Source organism: Neophocaena asiaeorientalis, unplaced genomic scaffold, assembly GCF_003031525.2.
Source record: "Neophocaena asiaeorientalis asiaeorientalis breed wild unplaced genomic scaffold, Neophocaena_asiaeorientalis_V1.1 scaffold86, whole genome shotgun sequence".
NCBI classification, from domain to species: Eukaryota; Metazoa; Chordata; class Mammalia; order Artiodactyla; family Phocoenidae; genus Neophocaena; species Neophocaena asiaeorientalis.
In genome coordinates, this window is record NW_020175039.1 from 5,035,171 (window position 1) to 5,058,703 (window position 23,533).

The 23,533-nt window shown below is 54.1% G+C and overlaps 2 protein-coding genes across 2 annotated transcripts in view; both read right to left on the reverse strand.

Moving 5' to 3' along the window:
- The window catches only part of SPEG (striated muscle enriched protein kinase), a 55,787-nt gene extending 48,522 nt beyond the window's left edge, over window positions 1–7,265 (reverse strand). Inside the window, exons 1-5 of the mRNA XM_024763140.1 lie at window positions 7,262–7,265; window positions 6,330–7,103; window positions 5,923–6,043; window positions 4,893–4,971; window positions 29–96 (exon numbers count right to left, since the gene is read on the reverse strand). Coding sequence (XP_024618908.1) covers window positions 29–96; window positions 4,893–4,971; window positions 5,923–6,043; window positions 6,330–7,103; window positions 7,262–7,265 — 1,046 coding nt within the window. The remainder of the gene's footprint in view (window positions 1–28; window positions 97–4,892; window positions 4,972–5,922; window positions 6,044–6,329; window positions 7,104–7,261) is intronic.
- Window positions 7,266–15,103: 7,838 nt separating this feature from the next.
- DES (desmin) lies at window positions 15,104–22,752 on the reverse strand. Its single transcript, XM_024763293.1, has 9 exons — window positions 22,093–22,752; window positions 20,784–20,844; window positions 20,567–20,662; window positions 20,290–20,451; window positions 20,008–20,133; window positions 19,380–19,600; window positions 17,732–17,775; window positions 16,116–16,198; window positions 15,104–15,903 (listed from the first exon to the last, which is right to left on the reverse strand). The coding sequence occupies exons 1-9, from the start codon at window positions 22,668–22,670 to the stop codon at window positions 15,862–15,864; spliced, it is 1,413 nt and encodes a 470-aa protein (XP_024619061.1). The 5' UTR covers window positions 22,671–22,752; the 3' UTR covers window positions 15,104–15,861.
- Window positions 22,753–23,533: the final 781 nt, after the last annotated feature.

The following is a 23,533-nucleotide window of genomic DNA, read 5'->3' on the forward strand; positions in this document are numbered from 1 at the left end:
ACCGGACGCCCCTTCCCTCGCCTGCTACCCTGCGTCCCCTGGGGCGACGATCACCTGCCTCGCGGCCCCCCCGGCCCGCATCGGCACTTGGGGAAACTGAGGCACAGAAAGGGGTGCAGTGGCCCCTAGGAGAGTTCGGGCCACTCTCTCATTGGCCGCCCAACGCGGCGTCCACGCCACCCCCACCCGCCTCCCGCGGGGCTGCTCCGGAAGGTCAGCCGCATCTCCACTGGCTCACTCCACAAACATGCGCACGCGTCCGCCTTTCTAGGCAGTACCCAACACGCCGCAGGGCAGTGGCGCCGGGCGGGGGCGCTCAGATCATACACAGGGCAAGGATCCTCGTAGTGACATGTACCCAGAATGCGAATCCCCCCAGGCTGCTTAGGAAAGCCAGAAAGGGCCCTCGAGTTCCGTGATGATAGGTACTTTGTGGATAAAACGCGCGCGCGCGCGCGCACACACACACACACACACACACACACACACACACGAGCTAAGGTGCCCAGAGATGCTTCTATTATTCACACATATAACCCACCTTCTCATTCACAGGTGAGCACACTCACCAAATTTTCTTTGTCCTCCTCTCATTTGGTACCATGCATATGTTGCCCACACAAAACTACCCGCCCCAACAATCATTATAACTAAGTTTCTTAAGCATTTATTAAATGCCAGGCACTTTATAAACGTTACCTTATTGACAACAAGACGGTGAGCTTGAAACCCTTATGAACATGTAACTGACTCCATTTAACTGATAAGTGACTAAGGCTCAGAGAAGTCCTATCACTTAGCCAAAGCCACACAGGTTCTGTGCCTCCATGGGTCCCCAGATCCAAATTCCCACCCCAGCCTGCACAAGTAATGCCAATCTGGTTTCTGAGATGTGACTACTAAGTCATCATCGTTAATGCTGACAGCATGCTTAGTATGTACTGAGCAATATCCTAGGCACTTGATATAAATAAACTCATTTAATCTGTGCACGGAGGCACAGAGAAGTTACTTGCCCAAGGTCACAGAGCCGGTAATTGCGAGACCAGGATTCTAACCCAGGCACTGTGACTGAGTTACTGACCACTGTCTCATAAAGCCTCACGTGCTGATTGGTCAGTGGGACGCCTAACTTTTTTCTTTAAAGCATGGGTCCAAAGTAAATACACAGCCAACTGAGGAGTTCTGTTCAGCCTGCCCAGTATTTTGCACGGCAAACACGCTCAAATTCAGCTGCTGACAACTGCAGCTCGCTCCTTTTCAGTTTCTACTTGGCTCCTGAAGTTATTTGAGTTTGTGGCCCTTTAAAGTGTTAGGTCATGTCTTGTACAATCTCAGTGCCTACAGGTGGTCCTGTTTCCCAGACCCCCGGAAGCAGAGGTTGCACCTACAGACACACGCACAGGACGTGCAATGAGAGGGTACATGTGCATGTCCACATCAGCTGCAACCAGAGGACCCTGGACTCACACAGGTGCTTTCCCTGCCCACCCCCAAACACACCCACTCACAGATGGGGGAGCTGAGTGAGGAGAGGGAGTAACTTGAGCCCCTGTTGCCCAGGAGAATCCGAGGGGCTGGCACATTCCATAGCAAAAATAACCAATGGGCAGCAGGCGTGAGTGACGGGACAGCTGCGCCGAGGAGAGGCCCATGAGATTCTGGGTTCCTGCTCTGGGCCTGCACTGCTCACCCACATAGGCCAGCCTGGGGCATGCTCTCGGGGCCCCAGCTGGCCCCAGAATGTCCCATTTCCCTCCAAGGCTGGGCAGCTGGGCTCCCCCGCCATTTCCCCACACCAGACTTCCAACTTCTGCCCCGCCAGCATTTCTCCTTAACCAGAGAAAACCCGTCGTTATGCCGTGCCTCATCTCTCACACAGACCCTCCTCTGAGCCAGACCCCCGCTCCCCTCTCTCCCTGCCTTGCTTTAGTCTTCTCCCTTCCTTCCTCCTGCTTACCCAGCTCTGTATTTCTGACATACTATATCATTTTCACATATTTATTGTTTATTGCATATAAGCTGTGTCCCCTCCCTAGAATGTCATCTCTAGGAGGACAAGAATTTTGGTCTTCCCCCTCTCGCCCCCCCACTTATAAATCTCAAGCACCTAGCACAGTGACTGGCACACGGTGGGCACTCAATACACATGGGAAGGGGCGACAGAGCTGCCGGTGGACAGGATGGGGATGGGGGGATGGGGACTGTAAATCTTCCCGGAGCCGCTCATTCTCCAGCCTTCCGCCTCTGTTCTGACGCAGACCCTTTTCCAGAAACTGGAGAAGTGACAATCTTGCTTTCCACTCGGGATCTTCCAGGGAGGGCCTGCCTTAGCTTCAGGAAAGTTCTCCTGCACGGGCTTTGGCTAACTTCATGCGCTCTCTGTTCTTCCCTTTCTTCCCTCCCAGGACTCCTCACTGCTCCCTCTCTGGCCCCTCCTCCTCTCCCTAATTAGGGCTTGGCATGAATGAAGGGGGCCACTCTAAATACCCGTTCCCAACTCCATACTAGTTTCCTCCTGGCTTTTCATCCGGACATTCCACACTGTAGGTGAAAAAGATGACACTGCAGAATCTACCCGCATGCAGTTCCTGGTGTGTTCACCACCTTTCTTTTGCTAATTGGCCTTCTCTCCTTCTCTCTAATCTCTCCTCTCCATGCCTTCGAGTCCCCTGCATGGTTCACTACCGTCTGTTGACCTTTGGCCCTTCTGATTGGCACCAGGGTCTCCCAGGCCCTGGCTATGAGACTTCCAACTGCCAAACACGGTGAGCATTGTCAGCTTGGGCCCTCCCTTGGCTGTGCTCTCTCCTCCTTACCCCCCATCCTTCAGTGCAGGCCTCCTGCTCCGGTCACACATGCCCCAAGCTTTAATGGTGGCGCCTGCTCTGGTTACTTGATTGGCACATGGCTCCTTAGCCCATGCAAGTGGGAGCCTGATGTTTTGAGAGAGAAGCATGCCTGCCTATCTTGGAGATTGAGGCAGAAGATGGCTTTGGGGATATTGACAGAAGGATGGTCAGGATGACAGATCCCTGCCTCAGTCTTCCCACACTTCTCTTTCTGAGGACAGGCACTGTGGACCTAGACCCGGAGACCCAGCTTTCAGATCTGGTCCTGCCACCTCACTAGCCATGTGACCTGGGGTAAATTCCCTCTTTGAACCCCAGTTTTCTTCTACATATAATGGGCATAACAGTAACCTGGGGCTTAGAAGTTTAAATACCAAAATGAGATAGGGTGCTTTACACATGTGACATATTCTGCAAGTATCCTGCATCTCTGCCATCTTCACTATTTCTGGTCTTTCCTCATTTCTGCACCCCAAATCCCACCCTCCTGTTTCCCATCCTCCAAACTCTCCTGCCTGCAGCCCTCTTGTCTCCTCAAGGCCCCAGCCTCCCCAAGCCATGCCAATATCCCTCTATCCCTGAGCTAACATCTCAGGCTTCAGGAGTGCCAGGAACCTTAGCATCACCCTGTCTTGCCGAGCCAGACAGCAATCCCAGCCAGGATACAGCCTTCTTCCCTCTGTAGCCAGGTCTTGGCTGGACTTCCTCGAGAACCCTGAAGTCCTCCTGCTGTTGATCCCAACCAAGAAAGTTTTCCATGAGTAAGTCTGAGCAATGCTGAGCTGCCTGCCCAACTGACCTTGACCAGGACCTGTCACTAAGCAGGGACTGGTGGAGGGCGGGCAATAGGAAGAAGAGGAAGACAGACTCACCCAGTCAGTCCCCCAACATCACCAAAGCAAAGCCCCTCCCTTGCCAATCATGTTGGAGGGGCATAGTAGTTAAGCATGTGGTTCTTTGCAGTGGGACAGACCCAGGCTTCCATCCCTGCCTTGCCACCTCCTATCAGTACAACCAAGATGCTTCATTTAATCCCTCTGGGCCTCAGTTTCCCTAGGGTGGCTGTGGGACTTAAATGATATATCAAAGGATACAATAGCATATTGCCTACCACACAGCGGCATAGTAGCTATTCGTATTATTACGAATTATCAATACTACTAAGAATTATTACCAATTAATCATAATTATAAACCTGCTCTTGGGGCAAAGATTTTACCAGCATGAAAAAGTTCTCAAATGTGACTTGCTGCAGCCCAACCCTCTTCTTGTTTTAACATGACTGGCAAAAGGCCCCCCAGTCCAGTCCCGCAGCACCCAGGGTCTTTTCCTCACCCCAGCCTTTCAAACATGCTGTTCTACCAGAGCAGCCTGGAGACCGTCCTCCCGGCCTCTGGCTAGGTATGCCCAGCCAGGGCTCAGCTCTGCCGACCATGCCACCCGGATTACAGAGGGTCTGGGGAGCTCTAGCATAATGTCACTCTCCCCACTTTGGGGGACAAGAACAGGCTAGGAGCCTCTCATCTTCAGAAAGGCCAGGGCTGGGCTACTCTCCATACAATGGACAGCTCCCCTTTCCTTTTCTCTCTCCTCCCTCCAGCACTTAAGAGGTAAAATGCCTCCAGAGCCCAAGCCAAAAGGACTGGGTTCTGAGTTCTAGGATGGACACAACTAGCTGTTTGTCTTTCAGCTAGTTAGCTAGTGATGGCCTCTCCCTCTGCTCTGGACCACAGTGTCCTCACCTGTAAAAGGCAGCCTTTGCACCTGCGGTTCTCTGTGGTCCTTTCTGACTCTAAACAAACATTATGACACCAAGCTCCTTCTCAGCGCTTCCTCTCTCTGCCCAATATCTCTCTCCTCCAACTTGTATTCTCATCAATCTATCTATTGTGCTTTTATTTATGTTCTATTTTCAGTCCCCTTTGCCCCCGAGGGCATCAGAGCAAAGACCCCCAAGGAGTCCAATCCTTCCCCAGCTCAGAGCTCTGCCAGGATGGGCCCCAGCCCCTGACCCCAGAAGGGTGCAAGGAAAGCCTTTACCTGGACAAGTGCGAAGGCAGCCAAGAGGAGCCAGCCTTGGTCCTCTGTGTCATTGAAGAAGAAGGTGGGCAGGGTGGGGCTAGAGAGACAGTGGAGATGCTGACAGAGGGAGGCTGAACCCCTGCTCCAGCTCCTGACACAGCTGCACCCTGCGGCCTTCTTTTCCCTCCAGGTTCTGAGTTCCTTCAGGATGCTAGAGCCCCCAAGTCCCACTGTAACCCGGGTGGCATGGTATGCCTCCCCCTAAGCCCCCAAGGATGTACCCTATATGACACTACCCAGCTGGAGTGAGAATTCCCTCTTGAAAATATCCAGGACAGACTCAGTGACCCCAAGCTCTTTGCCATCTCCTCCAGCTGCAGCCCACTTCCTCAGAATTCTGTTTCTTTCTTTCTTTCTTTCTTTCTTTCTTTTTTGCGGTACGCGGGCCTCTCACTGTTGTGGCCTCTCCCGTTGCGGAGCACAGGCTCTGGACGTGCAGGCTCGGCGGCCATGGCTTACGGGCCCAGCCGCTCCGCGGCATGTGGGATCTTCCCGGACCGGGGCACGAACCCGCGTCCCCTGCATCGGCAGGCGGACTCTCAACCACTGGGCCACCAGGGAAGCCCAGCATTCTATTTCTTAAGACTCAGTCTGCTGAGGCTCTGTCTTCAGCCTAGAGAAGAACTGGCTTGGGGCTGAGGAAGTCAAAAAGGAAGCCCAAACACTGACCCAAGGAGATTCCACCCTGGCCTGCACCCACATCTGTCCTAGCAGGACCCTGAGCACCAGGCCCAGTCTTGTACCCCTCCCCTTCTGGCCCGGGATGCGGGCATAATCCACCCCTTCACACACACAGGCTGGGGCCCCAACACTGGCCTAAGCATCCCCCTTCCATGCCCTCTGAACTTCAGACACACACGGCCCATGCACTTTCTATACCAACTCCACAAACCTCTCAACTGCTGGTACCACCAGACCCCCGCACAGCCCGTACGTGCACAGGTACATGCACACGGGCGTGCTTCCATGTGGATTTTCAAGCACTCACCTCCATACATGCCTAGGAGCCCCCAGCCCTAGCTCTACTCCCTGATGCTCTGCACCCTGTTCGTACTTGTCCACCCACTGGCCTCCTCCAACCGGCCTGGTGCTGACCACACCAGCCTGCCCTAGCAATGGACTGTGAGGGGTTCTGACCCATCCCCTCAACATCGCAGCACACCAGGGGAGCTGGCCTCATCCTTCAGACACGCACACACCTGTAAGAGGCTGATTAGGAGTCTCCAGTCTAAATTATCAGAGCCGATGAAAACAATTTTCCCAGGAAGCCTCCCTCTACAGGGAAGCTAGGAGGGTTCCCACTATGGAATTCCCAGAAACGCCTGCGTAGGGCTCAGGCTTTGCTTACCAAATGCTGACCCTTAACCTCTGACCTTCTGTGGGGAGCCTCTCTACCTTGACACCCCTTTCCCTGCACGTTCCTCTTGATGGGCACTCCTGGGTCAGCACAGCTGAGAAGCCAGAAATGCGGGAAGAAGGCTGGATGAACAGGTACCTCCCCGGTGTGGCCCAGGTACCCCTTCTCTACCTGTGGGCGGCCCTCCCTGCCAGGCTTGGCCCCCACCTCCCCATTACCTCCGACCTGCAGCACTGTGAGAACAGCCTCGCAGGAGGCCTGGCCCCGCTGGTTCTGCGCCCTGCAGCTGTACACTCCGGCATCCCGCGCCCCGCAGCTCCGCAGCCACAGGCAGCTGGGCTCAGGGGCCGGCGCGGGCAGGAGCTGCCCATCCCGGAACCAGCTGAGGCTGGGCTGGGGCGTCCCGCTCACCACCACCCGGAGCTGCACGTCGCTGCCCGCAGACACCGCCGCGTCCTTCAGGGGCCGCAGGAAGACTGGCGCCCCGGCCCCCGCCCCTCCGCCGGCCCCCACTTTGGCCCTCTTCGGGGGCACCCCGGGGCTGGGGGGTGCCCTCGTGCCCGCGTCCTCGCCTCGCGTGCCCCGGGCTTTCTGCATGGTCTCTGCGAGTTGGGCTGGGGGGACGCTGGAACCGGACGGCCACTGGGCCACCCGGGGGATGTTGCCCAGGGAGATGAGTCCTGGGGGACCGGCGCCCTGCCTTCCTGCTGCCCGCCCGCCTTCGGCCTGTGCTACCCAGAAGGTCACCAGGGCGGCCGCGGTTGCGCCTCGGGGGCTATTTTTAGGCCCCCCGGCTCGGGTTGCCGAGGGAGCTGTGGAGGGAGGGGGCAGCAGAGGAGGGGATTTGGACTCCACTCTGCTCCTTCTCCCCCTCTAGGAGCCCCCATCGCCCGCCTTGGCTTAACGGGGTACCCGAGGACGTGTTCCAAGCCCCCTCCCGTGGTGTGCCCCACCCCCCCCAGCCACCCACTCATGGAGTCGGGTTACCCTTGGGCTCATTCCCATTTCCCTTCCTCCCTCCTCTCAGGCCCCTGATTCCCAGCCCCACGCGGCTGGGGGAGAGGGAGAGGAGGTCCTGGGTGAGACCTCTGAGAGGCATATGGGCAGGCAGGCCCAAGTGAAGGTGAGCAGACCCTGGGGAAGAGGGACCAGTGGCCTCCCCCAGCCTCCAGGACAGCCGTGGTGAACAGTAAGACCTGGAGCAGGGAGTCAGGTGGACTGGCTCCCTGCCCTCACTTACTGGGTGACATCAAACCTCTCTCAACCTCCAAGTCCTCATTTGTAAAAAATGGGTAGTTGTATAGAGTTGCAACAGGCAGAGAAGAGTGGGAAGGATGTTCCAGGCAGGGGGAACCGCGTGACCAAAATCAGAGCATGATGAAAGTAGATGACGTGCGCTAAGGATCAGAGGACTCTGGGGACTTCCCTGGCGGTCCAGTGGTTAGGACTCGGCGGTTTTATTTCCGAGGGCGCGGAGTTCGAACCCTAGTTGGGGGACTAAGATCCTGCAAGCCCCACGGCGAAGCCAAAAAAAGAATCAGAGGAGTTTGGAGGGATTGAACCGCAGTGGGGTGAGGTGAGTGGAGGTGAGAGGTGGGGCCTGATAAGAGGACCTTTGCTTGCTAAGGTCTCTATCCTGATGGCTGATGGGGGCCACTGCAGGTCGTTAAACAGTAGGCTAATGTGGTCAGAGCTGTGTTTTAGAAGGATCCCTCTAGCAGCCACAGTTGTGGAGGGTGGATTCGAGATGGGAGATGTGGAAGGCAGTTAGACCCATGGTTCTCAAAATATGGCCTCTGTTGAAAATACAGATTTCCAGGCTCCACTCCCAGAGGTGCAGGTTCAATATGGGGCGCTGGGGGAGCCCAGGAATTGGTACATCAGTAGCCCAGTGACTCTGATGCATCTAAGAGTTGTACCTTGAGAAACATCAAGATAGGACATGACAAAAAAAAAAAAAAAAGGGCTTCCCTGGTGACGCAGTGGTTGAGAGTCCGCCTGCCGATGCAGGGGACACGGGTTCGTGCCCCGGTCTGGGAAGATCCCACGTGCCGCGGAGCGGCTGGGCCCGTGAGCCATGGCCGCTGAGCCTGCGCGTCCAGAGCCTGTGCTCCGCAACGGGAGAGGCCACAACAGTGAGAGGCTCGCGTACCGCAAAAAAAAAAAAAAAAAAGATAGGGCATTACCTCTTTTAAAAGTCTAAGTGAGACTTTTGTGATGAGACAGTCTGTATCTTGACTGGTTGTAGTCATATGAATCTACACATGCAATAAAATTACACAGAACTAAATGCATGTGCTCACACACACACACACACACACACACACACACACTGAGTGCACAAACTGGTAAAACCTGAAGAAGGTGGGCTATATCAATGGCAATTTCCTGGTTGTGATATTGTACTATAGATGTTACCATTGGGGGAAAGCAGGTGAATGATATACAGGATCTCTCTGTATTGGGTTTTTTAAAAAATATTTATTTATTTTTTTATTTGGCTGCGCCGGGCCTTAGTTGCAGCTTGCGGGATCTTCATTGCAGCATGTGGGATCTTTTAGTTGCAGCATGTGGGATCTTTTAGTTGTAGCATATGATCTCTTTGTTGCGTCATGTGGGATCTAGTTCCTTGACCAGGGATCGAACCTGGGCCCCCTGAATTGGGAGCACGGAGCCTTAATCACTGGGCCACAAGGGAAGTCCCTTTGTATTGTTTCTAGTTCACATAACTGCATGTGAATATACAATTATCACAAAATAAAAAGTTTAAAAAGATGTTTAGGTGAGAGACCCAGGCCTGACCTTGAGCCCTGAGGGATGAAGCCTGGGAAAGGCAGGGGGGAGTCAAAGGAGGAGGTGGGAGTCATTAGATGGAGAAAGGTACTTATTCACCCCCCACGCCCCCCACCCCGTCATTCTGGGAGGCTCAAGTCAAAGTGTGCTTGTGTCTGTGTGTGCATGGAGAGGGCAGAGAAGAAACAATTTAAATACTGAATTATGCCTACAGGGACCAAGAGCCTGGAGGAATAAGATCTTTGGTTTTAGTTTACATACATTAAAGCTTTTACTCTTTGTGATGTGCAGTTCTCCTGGTTTTGACATATGCAGACGACTGTGTATCTGCTACCCCAGGACCGTACAGGACAGTCTCATCACCCTAAAGATTGGCTGGAGCATCCCCTTTGTAATCAACCTCGCCCCCTCCGCCAACCCAGGCAACCACTGATGCTGAATTGAATTCTTAAATGTAAATTGAATTCTAAAAAGTAAAAATGTGGGGGAAGACATTGTAAGCAGATGGAACACCAAGACCAAAGGATTCAAGACTGTTTTTAAAAACCAATAATCCAAAACTTCCTGTCACAGTGCCTCAAAAATTTGCATGGAAAACAGTAGGTGGTCTGCAAATAAATGTTGGGTGGTTGGCTGGTTGGCTGAATAAATGAACTGTATGGTCTTGATCAAGTCACCTAACATCTCTAAGCCTCAGCTTCCTCATCTATAAATTGGGGGTAGCCCAACTCAGGGTTTACTCATTCATTCAACAAACATTTTTGAGTTCCTACTGTGTGCCTGGTACTGTGCTAGCCATTAGGGAAATAGCAGCAAACAAAACAGACGAGGGTTCCTGCCCCCATGTTGCTTATATTCGAGGAAGGAGACAACTATAAAGAAATGATAGAGATCATTAGAAGAATATGAGTATTGTGGGAAAATGGAGCAGGATAAGGGAGATGGGAGTGTAGTGGGGGACTTGCTCTTTCAAACAGGGTGATGATGGGAATTGGCCTGGCTAGGAGCAGTTGAGCCAATCTTGAAGGGATAGGGAGGCAAACGGGGTAGAAGTCTGGGCAAGACTGCTTCAGACAGAGGTGGGATATGCCCTGTGGGCTCCGGAAGAGCCAGGAGGCCAGCGGGGCTGGAGAGAGTGAGCGGGGAGACTGGAGGGACAAGAGGTCGGACAAGCAGCAAAGGTCAGATAACCTAGAATCTTGTAAGCCATGGCTTTTTCTTTTTAAAAAAATAATAAATTTATTTATTTATTTATGTCTGCATTGGGTCTTCGTTGCTGCACGCGGGCTTTCTTTTTAGTTGCAATGAGCAGGGGCTACTCTTCCTTACGGTGCGCAGGCCTCTCATTAAGGTGGCTTCTCTTGGCATGCTGGCTTCAGTAGTTGTGGCTTGCAGGCTCAGTAGTTGTGGCTCGCGGGCTCTAGAGCACAGGCTCAGCAGTTGTGGCTCATGGGCTTAGTTGCTCCGCGGCATGTGGGATCTTCCCGGACCAGGGCTCGAACCCGTGTCCCCTGCATTGGCAGGCGGAATCTTATCCACTGTGCCACCAGGGAAGCCTGGCCATGGCTTTTTTATTCCTAGTGAAAACAGAAGTCATCTCAGAGGATTTTGTGAGCCAAGGAATTACATGATCTGACGTAGGTTGTTGTGATGGCTTTAAATTAGTATATTAAATATTAAAATGAATGTTAACTATTTAAAAGGGCCTGGCACAGAGCCTGGAACATGGCTTGTGCATCTTCTGTTTGAATGTCCATAATGACGGCATTCACTGAGGTGTGGGCAGGAGTGTGTGGGTAGGGAGGGTACAGGCCCTTGCAAGTTGCGGACGCCCTCTCCTGGAGAAGCCTGCACTAGCTGTGACACTGGAAGCCCTCAGGCCCTAACCAGGGCCCTCACCCAGAGCAGCTGGCTGCAAGGCGCTCATATGTCCCTCAGAATGGCCCCACAGTGCCCTGTGGCCTGGCACCGAGCTGGTGTGTACTGCCAGTCTGCCCTGCCTTGCAATCACAAGCCTGTGGTGTCATGGAAAGAAATCCGCGCTCTGGAGGCCAAGGAGCAGGGGCCCCAGTACTTCTCTGCCAATGATACGCTGTGTGACCTTGACAGCTCACCCCACCTCTCTGGGCCATGGGGAGTTTCCTCCAAGTCACAATGATGCACCATGTGCTTGGCACATGGTAAAAGCACACTGTTTGTTGAATCAGTGAATGAAGTGGGGACCATCAGCCTTTCTGATAAATACTTAATTTAGAGAAAAGTAAATAAAAGGGCCCAGTGGGTATTCACTCAACAAGTATTTAAATATTTGATGGGCACCTTCTATGGATCAAGCCCTTTTCCAGGCACCAGGAATGTAGAAGTGAATAAAATGAATGAAAATCTTGCCCTTGGGTAGCTGACATTTTAGGTGTCAAATTAAAGGTCTATGATATATTTGCATATGTGTCCTGGTCAGGCTTGTGGTCAGAGGAGGAATGAGGGAGGTGGTGAATGGGTGGAATGATTTGTCTCCAGGGAGAGGGGTGGCAGGGTAGCCAGAGTGGACAGACAGGGTAGGAAAGTACCCACTGACACCTCAGTTCTTGGCTTAGGGACCTATTTGCCTCCACAATCCTTCCCACTCCACCTCCTCAAGTGGGTCCTGAGTTGGTCTGGAACTGGTCCCCCCGGTCCAGTGCGAAGCTGGTTAGCGCTCTCTGAGCCCTCTCACTTCTCAGTATTCAGAGTCTTTTTTTTTTTTTTAATCTCTGAGTAGAGTGATTTTGGTTTTCTTTTAATAAATTTTGTATTTCCTAGATTTTCTAAGAAGAGTTTACAATATTCTGATTACAGATTTAAAAATAATCATGCTGGTATTGCATTTTTATTTGCTTTTCTCATGGAGTTTCACATTTTTTTAACAACACATGTAACAACTGGGTTCTGTTCCATAAGAACTATTACCTATTTCACTCGGAGCTGCTAGAGGGCAGGGTGTATTTTATTTAGCTTAACTTTCCTCCACAGTACTTTAGAAAACAGTCTATATGCTCAAAAAATACTGAATCAAACACATATTAAGACCTCATCTGTTACTCTCTATTTATACGGTTGTACTCTACAATTAAACAAACATCATGCCGCATTAAACCTTTTGTTGCTTGTATTCAAAAGTAAAAATAGGGCTTCCCTGGTGGCGCAGTGGTTGAGAGTCCACCTGCCGATGCAGGGGACACGGGTTCGTGCCCCGGTCCGGGAAGATCCCGCATGCCGCGGAGCAGCTAGGCCCGTGAGCCATGGCCGCTGAGCCTGTGCGTCCGGAGCCTGTGCTCCGCAACGGGAGAACTTCCAGCTGCATGATTTCTGGTTTAGTCACACACCCCACTGTCTTCTGGTTAGGCTCAGGAGGGCAGAAGGTCCAGAGGTACTGTGGGTAGGGTACAGAGGAGCAGAAGACAGGACCGAGGGCTCAACCCCACCTCATATGCTCCCACTGGAGCACCCCTACTTTGACCTTCTAACTCCCTTCCCCTTCCCCCATGACTCATGGCTGAAGGAGGTAAAACCCAGCAATGCCAAGGGTGAATGAACACCTGGTGGTTGCAGAGTCTTGAAGGAGGAGATGCCAGTGTCCCAAGGAGCAGGGAGAGGTTTTGTCACGGCGGTGATGGGGTGCATGTGTGGGCACAGGGTGAGGGCACACTGAAGGTCTGGTGTATGTGTATGACCACATGAGACCCAGACCCTTTTTGGTTTATTTTTGTCCATTCTCTGGGAGCCCCACATCAGTCTCCTCTGCCCTAGATTCCTGGGTCACTGCTCAGCTCCTAAGGAGAAAGACAAAGCAGAGGGCTTAGAATCTCCAGACTCTCCAGTCCCAGGAAGGCTCTGCTCAGAGAATGCTTTCCCCTGGGCCTCCCATCTTCTCTGAGGACAGGTGGATAGCCGTCACAGGGGCAGATGTGTTCTGACCTTCAGAGCTGTCCCAGCTAGAAGGGGCTACCGAGGAGGCACTGTGTTCTTGGACCCAGAGACATTCAAGCAGAGCCTGAGGACTGCTCATCAAGGTGTGGGACAAGGCTGGGGAGGGGATTTCCACATTGTAGAGGTCATTGCTTGGGCAACTCTGAGGTCTGGATCTGAGAGTCTAAAAGTCCTACACTCTCTCCTTCTTAGTGACCAGTCTGCACATAAGCTTTTTTTTTTTTTTTTAAAGATTTAATTTTATTTATTTTTGGCTGCGTTGGGTCTTCGTTGCTGTGCGCGGGCTTTCTCTAGATGTGGCGAGCCGGGGCTACTCTTCTTTGTGGTGCACAGGCTTCTCCTTGCAGTGGCTTCTCTTGTTGCAGAGCACGGGCTCTAGGCACACGGGCTTCAGTAGTTGTGGCTCACAGGTTTAGTTGCTCTGCGGCATGTGGGATCTTTCCAGACCAGGGATCGAACCCGTGTCCCCTGCATTGGCAGGCGGATTCTTATCCACTGCGCCACCAGCGAAATCCCTGCACCTAAGCCTTTTATGGGAAGGCAGGGATGACTCTAAGACCTTCTCTGACCTCTGTGTCCCTTTATCCTTTGTGGGGTAGGTGAGCGCATGGAACTCATTCAGGGGAAAAAAGAAAGAAGTGAGAGGCTCCGGAGATTACTCACAGATACACACACACCACCACTTATCCACTCGGGCCCACCTCACCCAGGTGTTTCTCTCACAGAGAGACTAGCTCTGATTCCAGCGCCCCCAGCAAGCTCGAGGTTAAGAAGCCCCTCACCCGTCCCTCCTCCTTTATCCCACTGTGCAGACACAGAAAATGCTACTTCTAATTTCATTTGGGGTTCCACCACCAGTTGATTGGGAGCATTCTGGGGCCTGCAGGGCTCACTCCGTTGGAGAATTGGGGGGAAAGAAAGGGACATTAATCACCAGTGACAGAGGGTGTGGACATGGGGTATAGCCCCAGATGCTCCCAGGGCAAGGTGAAGGATAGCATACGTCAAAGAAGGGGTCCGTCCTGGAGGGAAGGACCACACAAGCTGGAGGGGGAGCCTGGCAACTCGTGAGCCAAGGCCACACCCAAGGAGGGGAAGAAAGTGCCACCAGAAAGGCTTTGGAAGCTTCTGGAAAAAGCCAGTTAGGAATGGCACACTAGGGACTTTAAGAGTAAAACCCCGTTAGAGTTATTTCACCTACAGACCGTCCGAATTTATCATGTTTGTGATCTCTACCCTCTTCTCACCTCTAAAGTGTAATCCCTTAAATCTGAGGAGTGGCTGGAAGGCTGAGACCTATGTGGATCCATCAAGCTTCCTAAATCTCTGGTCCACCTGGAATTTATTTTTTTGGAAGGAGTGAAAAGACAGACAGCTTTCACTCCTGCTCTTGCCCATGGCTACCCAAATGCCCCCACGCCCTGTATTGAATAATTAAGGTTTCCCCACAGAAACCTTTAACGTACCTGTGTTAATGTTTCACTCCATGGTTTCCTTTTTTTTAAATATGTCCTACCTTCCCCTCCCATCTTCCCAAATTCCCCCCAAATTTCCCTTTGGTATTTTAATTGAGATTGTATTGCATTGAAATTATAAGTTAACATAGGATGACTTGACATCACATCTTTAGAGTATCGAGTCTTCTTCTCCAAGAACAAGATAGAGCTTTCTATTTTTCTTAACATTGTTATTTTTCCCGAATCTGGCTTGGAGCTTAAAAGATGCAGGTTTAGTGGGAAGAAAGTGTAAGTTTCTTTAGGAAAGGGACCGAGGGAGCCCTACTTCAGAGCCAGTCTGTGGGGTCAGTCCTGGAACTGGGGCCTAACGAGAGGTATCTGTGATTCCCCAACCAAAGCCCCCTGCCCAGCCCCCTCCCCCATATGCTACACACATACAGCAAGGCTGGGAGGCTCTGGGGACAGAAGGGGCGACAGGCCCCGGGGGACAGTCTAGCTGGGCAGGAAGGCTGCACACAGTCCATCTCACGAGGAGGTGCGACGGGGCCCTGGGCTCCCCAGAGGAGACCTGGCAGTCAAGACAGCAGAGGCCATGCTACGCTTGTGCTTATCTTTTTATTGTTTCTGTCCAGAGCCTCTGCAGCAGGGGAGGGGGAGGCACAGGGAAGTGGGCACCCCGGCCACCTGCCTGAGACCGCTCTCTGCCTCTCTCCTCTCTTCTCTCTAGCATCTCGCCCACCCTCTCTCCTTCTGAATCTCCTGCTCCCACATCTGGCACCTTCGGGGGTTCCCTCTTGCAGCCCCTGCTTTCTAAGCCCACCCTGGGAAAGTAATGGACCATGGGGTCAGTCTCAAGCCCCACAGTCTCCGCAGAGGGCTGTGTCCCTAGTCACCTGCCCGGCTTGCTGAGGATGCCGCCCTTTCTGACTCAGGCTGGGGAGGGGGGGTGGGGGAGGTCCATGGGGCTTGAGCCTGACCCTGCGGGGTCCCTACACCCTGCGCTGGAGTCCTCTCCAAAGCCAGAGGCTAGAGCCTGAGGTCACAGATGTGGGAGGGGCAGGGTCACTGCTGTGCCTTGTCTCCATCCCGGCTCTGCCCAGCACACTACAAGGGCAGCTGAGGGCCAGGCTCACTCACTTCCAACATCCACACCTCATACAGCAGGGGGCTCCCTGTGCCTGGGAGGGTTCGGCCACGTCCCCTGTGGGGGAGGGCTGGTCGGTGAGCAGGGGTCAGGGGCTGTGAGGGGAGTGCTGTGTCTGGGTGTGGTGCCCTGGGATAGAAGGAGGTTGGCTTTAGGAGGCAGTGAGGACAGGGGTGAGGACGGTCTCTGATGGCAGAGGGGTCTCTGGCTTTAGAGCACCTCGTGTTGCTGCTGTGTGGCCTCACTGACGACCTGGAGAGGAAGAGAAACCCAGTCTAACCCAGTGCTGGCCAGAGAACAGAGCCATGGCCCCAGGCCACCTCCACCCCAGCACAGCAGGATCCCCTCTGCCCCCAGGCAGGAGCCTGAACCAGCGCAGCTGGTGGAAAGCACCTGGCTGACAGCCCCCCGGACACACCCCAGAGGCCCCCGCCAAGGGTAAGGGGACCTGGCAGACCACTTACCTCCCCGTCCCGGGTCTCAATGGTCTTGATCATCACTGTCTTCTTGGTATGGACCTCAGAACCCCTTTGCTCGGGGCTTGTTTCTATAACAGATCCATCCACATACTCAGCCTGACCAAGGCCACACCTGGGCTCTTCCTGTGGCTGGGAGTCCTTCCCTGGTCCCACCGGGCAGAGCCCGGAAGACGCCCAACCCCTCAAGATGGGTCTGTTACTTTTTCAGCAAAATGTCCTCACCTGTCCTTAAGCCCAGCACCCAACAGGTGGCTCTGCAGACCCAGGGACCTGTCCCAGGGCTGGGATAAGGTCAGGAGCCAACAGATATGCTCCGGGTGCAGTGGGTTCAGGGCGGCAGGGGATCCCCGAGGCCCAGGCCGCCCAGCATTCCCACACCCCCACCCCCCAACACACACACCTCCTCGCTCCCTCTACACCCCTGGCTGCAGGACAGCCCTGCATGAATTTGTACCCTGACGGGACCCCAAAGCCCAGAACCAAGATACTCTTTTGGAGGACCTCATGGTACCCAGCTCCCTTAAGACTCCAGATGAGCAGTTTGATGTCTTAATGAAAGAGAGATGGAGAGGAGTCAGTCACTGATTCACGGTGCCCTTGGCCAGTCACTTGTCCCTCTGTGCCTCAGTTTCCCCACTGTTAAATGGTAACGATGGTACTTTCCCTATAATGGCCCAGAATTATGGGCTTGTAAAAGCATTAAGCGATTTTAAATGCAAGGCTCACACTTGGTGTCTGGATAAACTACTAACTGAAAAGAGATGTTCTGAGTTTTATGGGAAGGGTCAAATTTAGGTCCTTGGTATTATGAGTTTGGTGTTGGTGAATCTCCTTAGCAGGCAACCAGCACGTGATGAACATTGTAACTCGGTGAAGCATAGCGTGTATTTTTTCCTGATGAAAATGAACATCGAATATATAAAAGGTTTGATCTAGGAAAGGCGAAGCTGCCAAGGACTCCAGCTTGCTTTCCTAATGTATTATTATAGCATGTTTTTCTGCTCTCTGGGGTTTGGAAACCACTCGATCTGCATATTACTGACATCAGAATGGCAGAATGCCCTAGGAGTTCGTTCTTTTAATTGTTTGGCTTTGCTAAGGTTTGGCTTCAATTTTGAAAACATGCACCCAACGTCTTGCTCCAGCAAACTGGAGGTGTTCAACAAGCAGCTGGGGGTGGGGGCGGGTGGGGGGAGTGCTTGGCAACTTGCCAAACAGACAGTGAGTGGTGGGTGCCTTGTAACCCAGGATATATGGTTCTAGATGCTCCTGATGCCTGGTCCCCAAGGACACCCCTGGTACCTTGGAGTTTGGGCATATTAGGAAACAGAAACGAGTGGCCATTCAGTACTCCCAGAAGGTGCAGGGGACATGGTCATGCAATACAATACCATGAAATAAAATAAAATTAAAAGCTCCCTCTGTTAGAAGGTACCTCTACCTAAACTCCCCCGTCCTCCTGTAGCAGCCCCCTTTCTCTTCCCCAGACCCCAGCCCTGTCCCTACGGTTCTATCCTCCCCTCCTGGCTGGCCTTGGGCAGTGCCCACACTGGACTCCTATCCCCTGCCACCCCAGCCTCCACTTGCCAACATACACTCACCTCGGAAGTTGAGGGCAGAGAAGGTCTGGTTAGGGAGGTTGATCCTGAAAGGGGAGAGACCAAGCCCCCAAAGGGTTAGGACCCTCCATCTCTCTCTGTGACCACCCCTCAAAGCTTGCCCTGGTCCTCTGTAAACACCATCCTCAGCTGTCCCAGTTCCACTGACTTCAACACTGCTTGGGGCATGGGGCCAAAGGCCAACTCCAGCTGTCCCAGGAACTGTCCCTTCTGGAAGGATCACCCATTCCATCTCTGACCTGCTGGTGTGACACCAGAACCCCCGACCCCACTGCACCCTCCATTGCACCAGGATTTGCTTCTTGCCCTCGGCATTGCAGGGTGTATCAACGGCAGCTGTGGGTGACATCCACTGTGTGTGCCCACCCTCCAGGCAGGCTGGGAACCTCTGGCCCATTCATCTGGGGGCAAGTCCCAGGAGCTGCCACCCCCATTTATGCCTAGTACAGATGTTATTCTACAATATCTGAAATCTTTCTTTGTATAAATCTGTATCTAAATACGTCTGCCGATCTTTTTAAACTTCAGATTTTATCATTTTTGTGAGTATCAATGGGCATCATTTTGTTGAGTAATTGACCTGTTATTAATTGATGATAAGTTTACATAGTGAAGGGGCTTCCTTGGTGGTGCAGTGGTTAAGAATCCGCCTGCCAATGCAAGGGACACGGGTTCGAGCCCTGATCTGGGAAGATCCCACATGCCATGGAGCAACTAAGCCCGTGCACCACAACTACTGAGCCTGCGTGCCACAACTACTGAGCCCACATGCCACAACTACTGAAGCACGTGCACCTACAGCCTGTGTTCCACAACAAGAGTAGCCACCACAATGAGAAGCCCACGCACCACAACGAAGAGTAACCCCCGCTCGCCGCAACTACAGAAAGCCCACACGCAGCAATGAAGAACCAACGCAGCCAAAAATAAATAAAATAAATAAATAAAATAAATTTATATTAAAAAAGTCTACATAGTGAAATGCATAGATCTTTAGTGTGCAATCCAGTGAGCTTTGATCAGTGTCTACAAACATGTAACCACCAGTCTAAATCAAGATATAGAACATTTCCATCAATCAAGAAGTTTCCCTCGTGTCCCTTTCTGGTTGTAGGTTGTTTTCTGTGTCTAGAGGTGATTTGCTCTGAGAGTAGCATTGTGTCTTTTCCTATGAGCATATGTGTGCGTATACACGTGCATGTGTGTGTGTGTGCACCCTCTGAGCACGAGTCTCTGTACCTTCTCTCTTAGCCTATCGTGTCCAAGCCCCTCTGTCTCTATTTGTCTCTATCTGGCTCCTCCCCTTCCTTCCTCATCATTCCCCGCTGTGCTTCCATCTCTCTCTTGACCGGCAGTAATGGTTTATTACTGGTTGCTGAGTATGGTTTTATGGTTCTTAATTCTAAAGATGGATGTGGGAATACTTATACTTCTCTTTTTATAAAAGCTATTAATTAAATCACTTTTTACCCAGGTGGCCTTGGTTAATTCTCTGCAATTAGCAGAGTGGTGGACTCGTATAATATTGTTTCCAGATCTTGTGAAGGTGATCCCAAGCCCCGCTTCAGGGCAGGAATGGGCCCCCAGCACCCCCCAGGAGCCCACGGCCAGCCCCTGCCTTGCCCCTCACCGGCTCTCCTCGCCCTCCAGCAGCTTCCGATAGGTGGCAATCTCCACATCCAAGGCCATCTTGACATTGAGCAGGTCCTGGTACTCGCGCAGGTGGCGGGCCATCTCATCCTTGAGGTGTCGGATCTCCTCCTCCAGGCGTGCGATGTTGTCCTGGTAGCCACCGGCCTCACTAGCAAAGCGTTCCTCCAGCTCCCGCATCTGCCTCATTAGGGAGTCGTTCTGCAGGGGAGGGGCGCCCGGGTCAAGGACAGGCTGCAGTGGGGCGGGGTCGGGGGGGACACTTGGGGCCCAGGATGGAGAGAGGCACAGCCTCGGGGCTGGGAGGCAACCCCAGATGGCCAAGTCTAGGGCTTGTCAAACTCTTCTGAGCCAGGGAACTATGAACTCAAATGAAGTCTCATGTGGAAACTCAGAGAACAGAACTGATACAAGGGAGCGTGACTGTTCGGCCTCCTCGCCTCCATGCAGGAGTCCCATGATTCCTGAGAGCCCCATTGGGAATCCACCTATCTTTTTTATCCCTGTGGTAGATTTGAGCAGACAGAGACTCTATGATGGGCCCGAGGTCACAGAGTGTGAGCTGCAGACAGGAAGGGCTAGACCAGGCAAGGTGGGCAGGGACTCACAGTGCCCTTGAGGGCATCGATCTCGCACGTGTAGGACTGGATCTGGTGGCGATACTCCATCATCTCCTGTTTGGCCTGGCGTAGCGCATCATTGTTCTTGTTGGCTGCCTGGGTCAGGTCAGACACCTAAGGGCAAAGAGAGGGTCCCTGAGATGACCCGGACACAGGTAGGGGTGGGCAAGGGAGCATGGAGACCCCAGGATCACCCTCCTCCCCAAAGATGGAGCCATAGGAAGTACCTCCAAACTGGGATTGAGGGGGACAGAGGGGCCAGAGTCCCACCTTTGACTTGTACCACTCCTCGGCTTCTGAGATGTTCTTAGCCGCGATGGTCTCATACTGAGCCCGGATGTCCCTGAGGGCAGCCGTGAGGTCTGGCTTGGACATGTCCACCTCCACCTGGACCTGCTGTTCCTGAAGCTGGGCTTGCAGCTCACGGATTTCCTGCAGGGTACAGCTGGGCTTCAGTCCCCGACCAGGCCCCACACGTATCCTCACACCCCCATTCCCGGAGCCCAGCACCTGCCCTCCCCTTCCAGCTGCTTTCACAAGGGCATACCTCTTCGTGCACTTTCTTAAGGAACGCAATTTCCTCGTTGAGAGATTCGATCCTGCGCTCCAGGTCAATTCGAGCTAGAGTGGCTGCATCCACATCCTGGTGAAGGTCAAGTGAGAAGGAGAGGGTCACTGATCACCCGGTCAGGGCAGAGGGAGACCAGGGGCGACACAGAGGGGACAGAAGGGGTACGGCTGCTGGGGGACCAAAGAGGGCTCACCGCTCGGAAGGCAGCCAAATTGTTCTCCGCTTCTTCTTTCAGCTGAATTTCCTCTTGCATCCTGGCAGAGACAGGCAGGAGGACAGACAGTTGGTGGGCATAAAACTGGCAGTGGAGAAGACTGACTGGGGGCTGCCCAGGGAGTGGTCTCAGGACAGAGAAAGGAGGCCTGGCTGCTGGATAGAGACAGGAGGCCCCGCCCACACAGGGAGGGAACAGGAAGTGGCCCAATCTCTGCCCTGGAGCCACTCCCTGGAAATCTATGTCCCCACCAGATTGTGACCTCCCTGGGATTAAGAACCATGTCTATTTTTTTGTGTTTGTTTTTAATATTTATTTATTTATTTATTTTTGGCTGCGTTGGGTCTTTGTTGCTGTACACGGGCTTTCTCTAGCTGCAGGGGCTACTCTTCGTTGTGGTGCACGGGCCTCTCATTGCGGTGGCTGCTTCTCTTGTTGCGGGTTTCAGTAGTTGTGGCTCGCGGGCTCTAGAGCGCAGGCTCAGTAGTTGTGGTGCACAGGCCCAGTTGCTCCGCGGCATGTGGGATCTTCCCGGACCAGGGCTCGAACCCCTGTCCCCTGCACTGGCAGGCAGACTCCCAACCTCTGCGCCACCAGGGAGGTCCAAGAACCATGTCTATTTTATCCACCTCTGCGTTCCCAGGCCCCAGCCCCAGCCTGGCCCAGGCAGGTGCTCATTTAACATTTGTGACCTGGGTAGTGGGCCAGTGACTCGGCTCACTACATCTGCTGCCTGTACATACTGGGAGCCTGGTGGAGCCCACCATCTGGTCCTCCAAGCTTTCTGAGGGCTGCGGCCCCCACCCACTCTCCGCTTTCCTCTAGCTTATCGCTCCCTCCTGGAAAGCTTCAGCCGGGCCCAGGGGCCAAGATGCCCTCTCTACCCCCATCCGCAGGGCCTAATCACAGATGAGCTGAGAGCTACTGCTGGCCCCAGATTTCCTTGTCTCCTACCAACCTCCCCTCTCCCTCTGACTGCACATGGGCCTCCTTTCTCCATCCATGTGCCTGCCCAACCCCCAGCAACTTAAGATGCTTTTTTAAGAAGCACCTGGTCTCCCAAGGTCTCCCGTTTCCACCCCATGATGTCCCCAAGAAAACTCCTTGTTTGCAGACTGCGGGCACAGGGGAGAGACCTGGCGTCCCTCTCCCCTCCTGGGCGGACACAGGTAGACGGCCTTCTCCCTGGGTACATACGACAGGGTGCTGACAGCTGGACCCAGCCCCAGGCCTAGCCTCCCGCGCCCAGCCCATGGAGAGGGGGGTTCTGGGAGCGCTGGGTCCTCACTTGGCCTTGAGCCGCTGCAGGTCGTCCAGCAGGTTGTCCCGCTCGACGTCGACGCGGGCGCGCTGGTTGGTGAGCACCTCCACCTGGCGCCGCAGCTCGCGCAGCTCCTCCTCGTAGATCTCGGCCACCCGCGTCGGCTCCCGGCCCTTGAGCCGGTTCACCTCGGCAGCGAGCGCCGCGTTCTGCTGCTCCAGGAAGCGCACCTTCTCTATGTAGTTGGCGAAGCGATCGTTGAGCTCCTGAAGCTCCACTTTCTCGTTGGTGCGCGTGGTCAGGAACTCCTGGTTCACGGCGTCGGCCAGCGAAAAGTCCAGCAGCTCGCCCGCGCCGTAGGAGGAGGGCGCGCGGGTTGCCCCCAGCCGGCTGGCCCGCAGCGACCCCAGGCCCCCGGCCCCGCCCGACGTGCGCGACACCTGGTACACGCGGGATGTCACCGAGCTCGAGGAGCCCTTGGTGCCGAAGCCCGCACGCGGGAACACCGGCGAGCTCAGCGGGGAGCCGAGCGGGAAGCCCGGGACCCCGCCGAAGGTGCGGCGGTAGGAGGATACGCGCTGGCTGGACGAGTAGGCCTGGCTCATGGTGGCGGCGAGGGCGAGGCTGGGCGGCGCTGCGCGGAGGAGGAAGCGGTGGGTGGCCGGCCGGAGAGTGGCTGCGGCGAGGGGAGACAGGGCCCCAGGCCGTCGGCACTATTTGTATGCGTCCTGACATCAGCCCCCGCCGCCCCTCCCCTGACAGCTGCAGGATCCCGCTGTCCTGCCAGGAAAGGGCGGCCTCTGGCGTGGGGGCAGGGAGGCCAGCTCCCCCGCAAGAAGGCTTCGCCCCTCAGCCGGCGGGTGGGGGCCCCCTGAGGGGCGTGGGAGAGGCTGGTGGACCTAGGGGGGCAGAAGATGGGCAGGCCTGCCAATCGCCTCACCCAGGGCTCAAGCATGTCTGGAGCCCCCAGGTAGGCCCGCCTGCCTGCAGGCAGGGGAGAGAGCAGGGGAGAGGCTTCCATGTAGTTTGAGGGGCTCCTTTTTGCTGCAAGCAGACACTTTGGGTCATTTCCTGAAGGGACAAGGCCTATTTCCAAGAAAGGCTCCAAATCACCTTTTTTTCTAAAGAGTCTCTGAAAGTGGTGAACATTTAGGAGGGCTCAGGCAAAGACCCCGAGCCCACTAGCCAGGCCTAGAGGCGGAGGGTCTCTAGACAGGCAGGGAGGATGGTGGGGGACCAGCCCGGGGCACTCAGCCATCCCTGCCAGAGCCCGCCTGCTCAGGTGTGTCCACTAGCCCCTGAATTCCAGCTCCCAGCCTCAGTTTCCCTCTGAACTAGTGAAGGCCCTTTTCCTCCCCACTCCGGGTGAGGGCAGGGCCTCAAGTTTATAAACAACAGGGTGACTTCCAGAAAGGGCCTGGTAGGCTCTCAGTTTCCAATTATAACAATTATAACATGACTGTACACT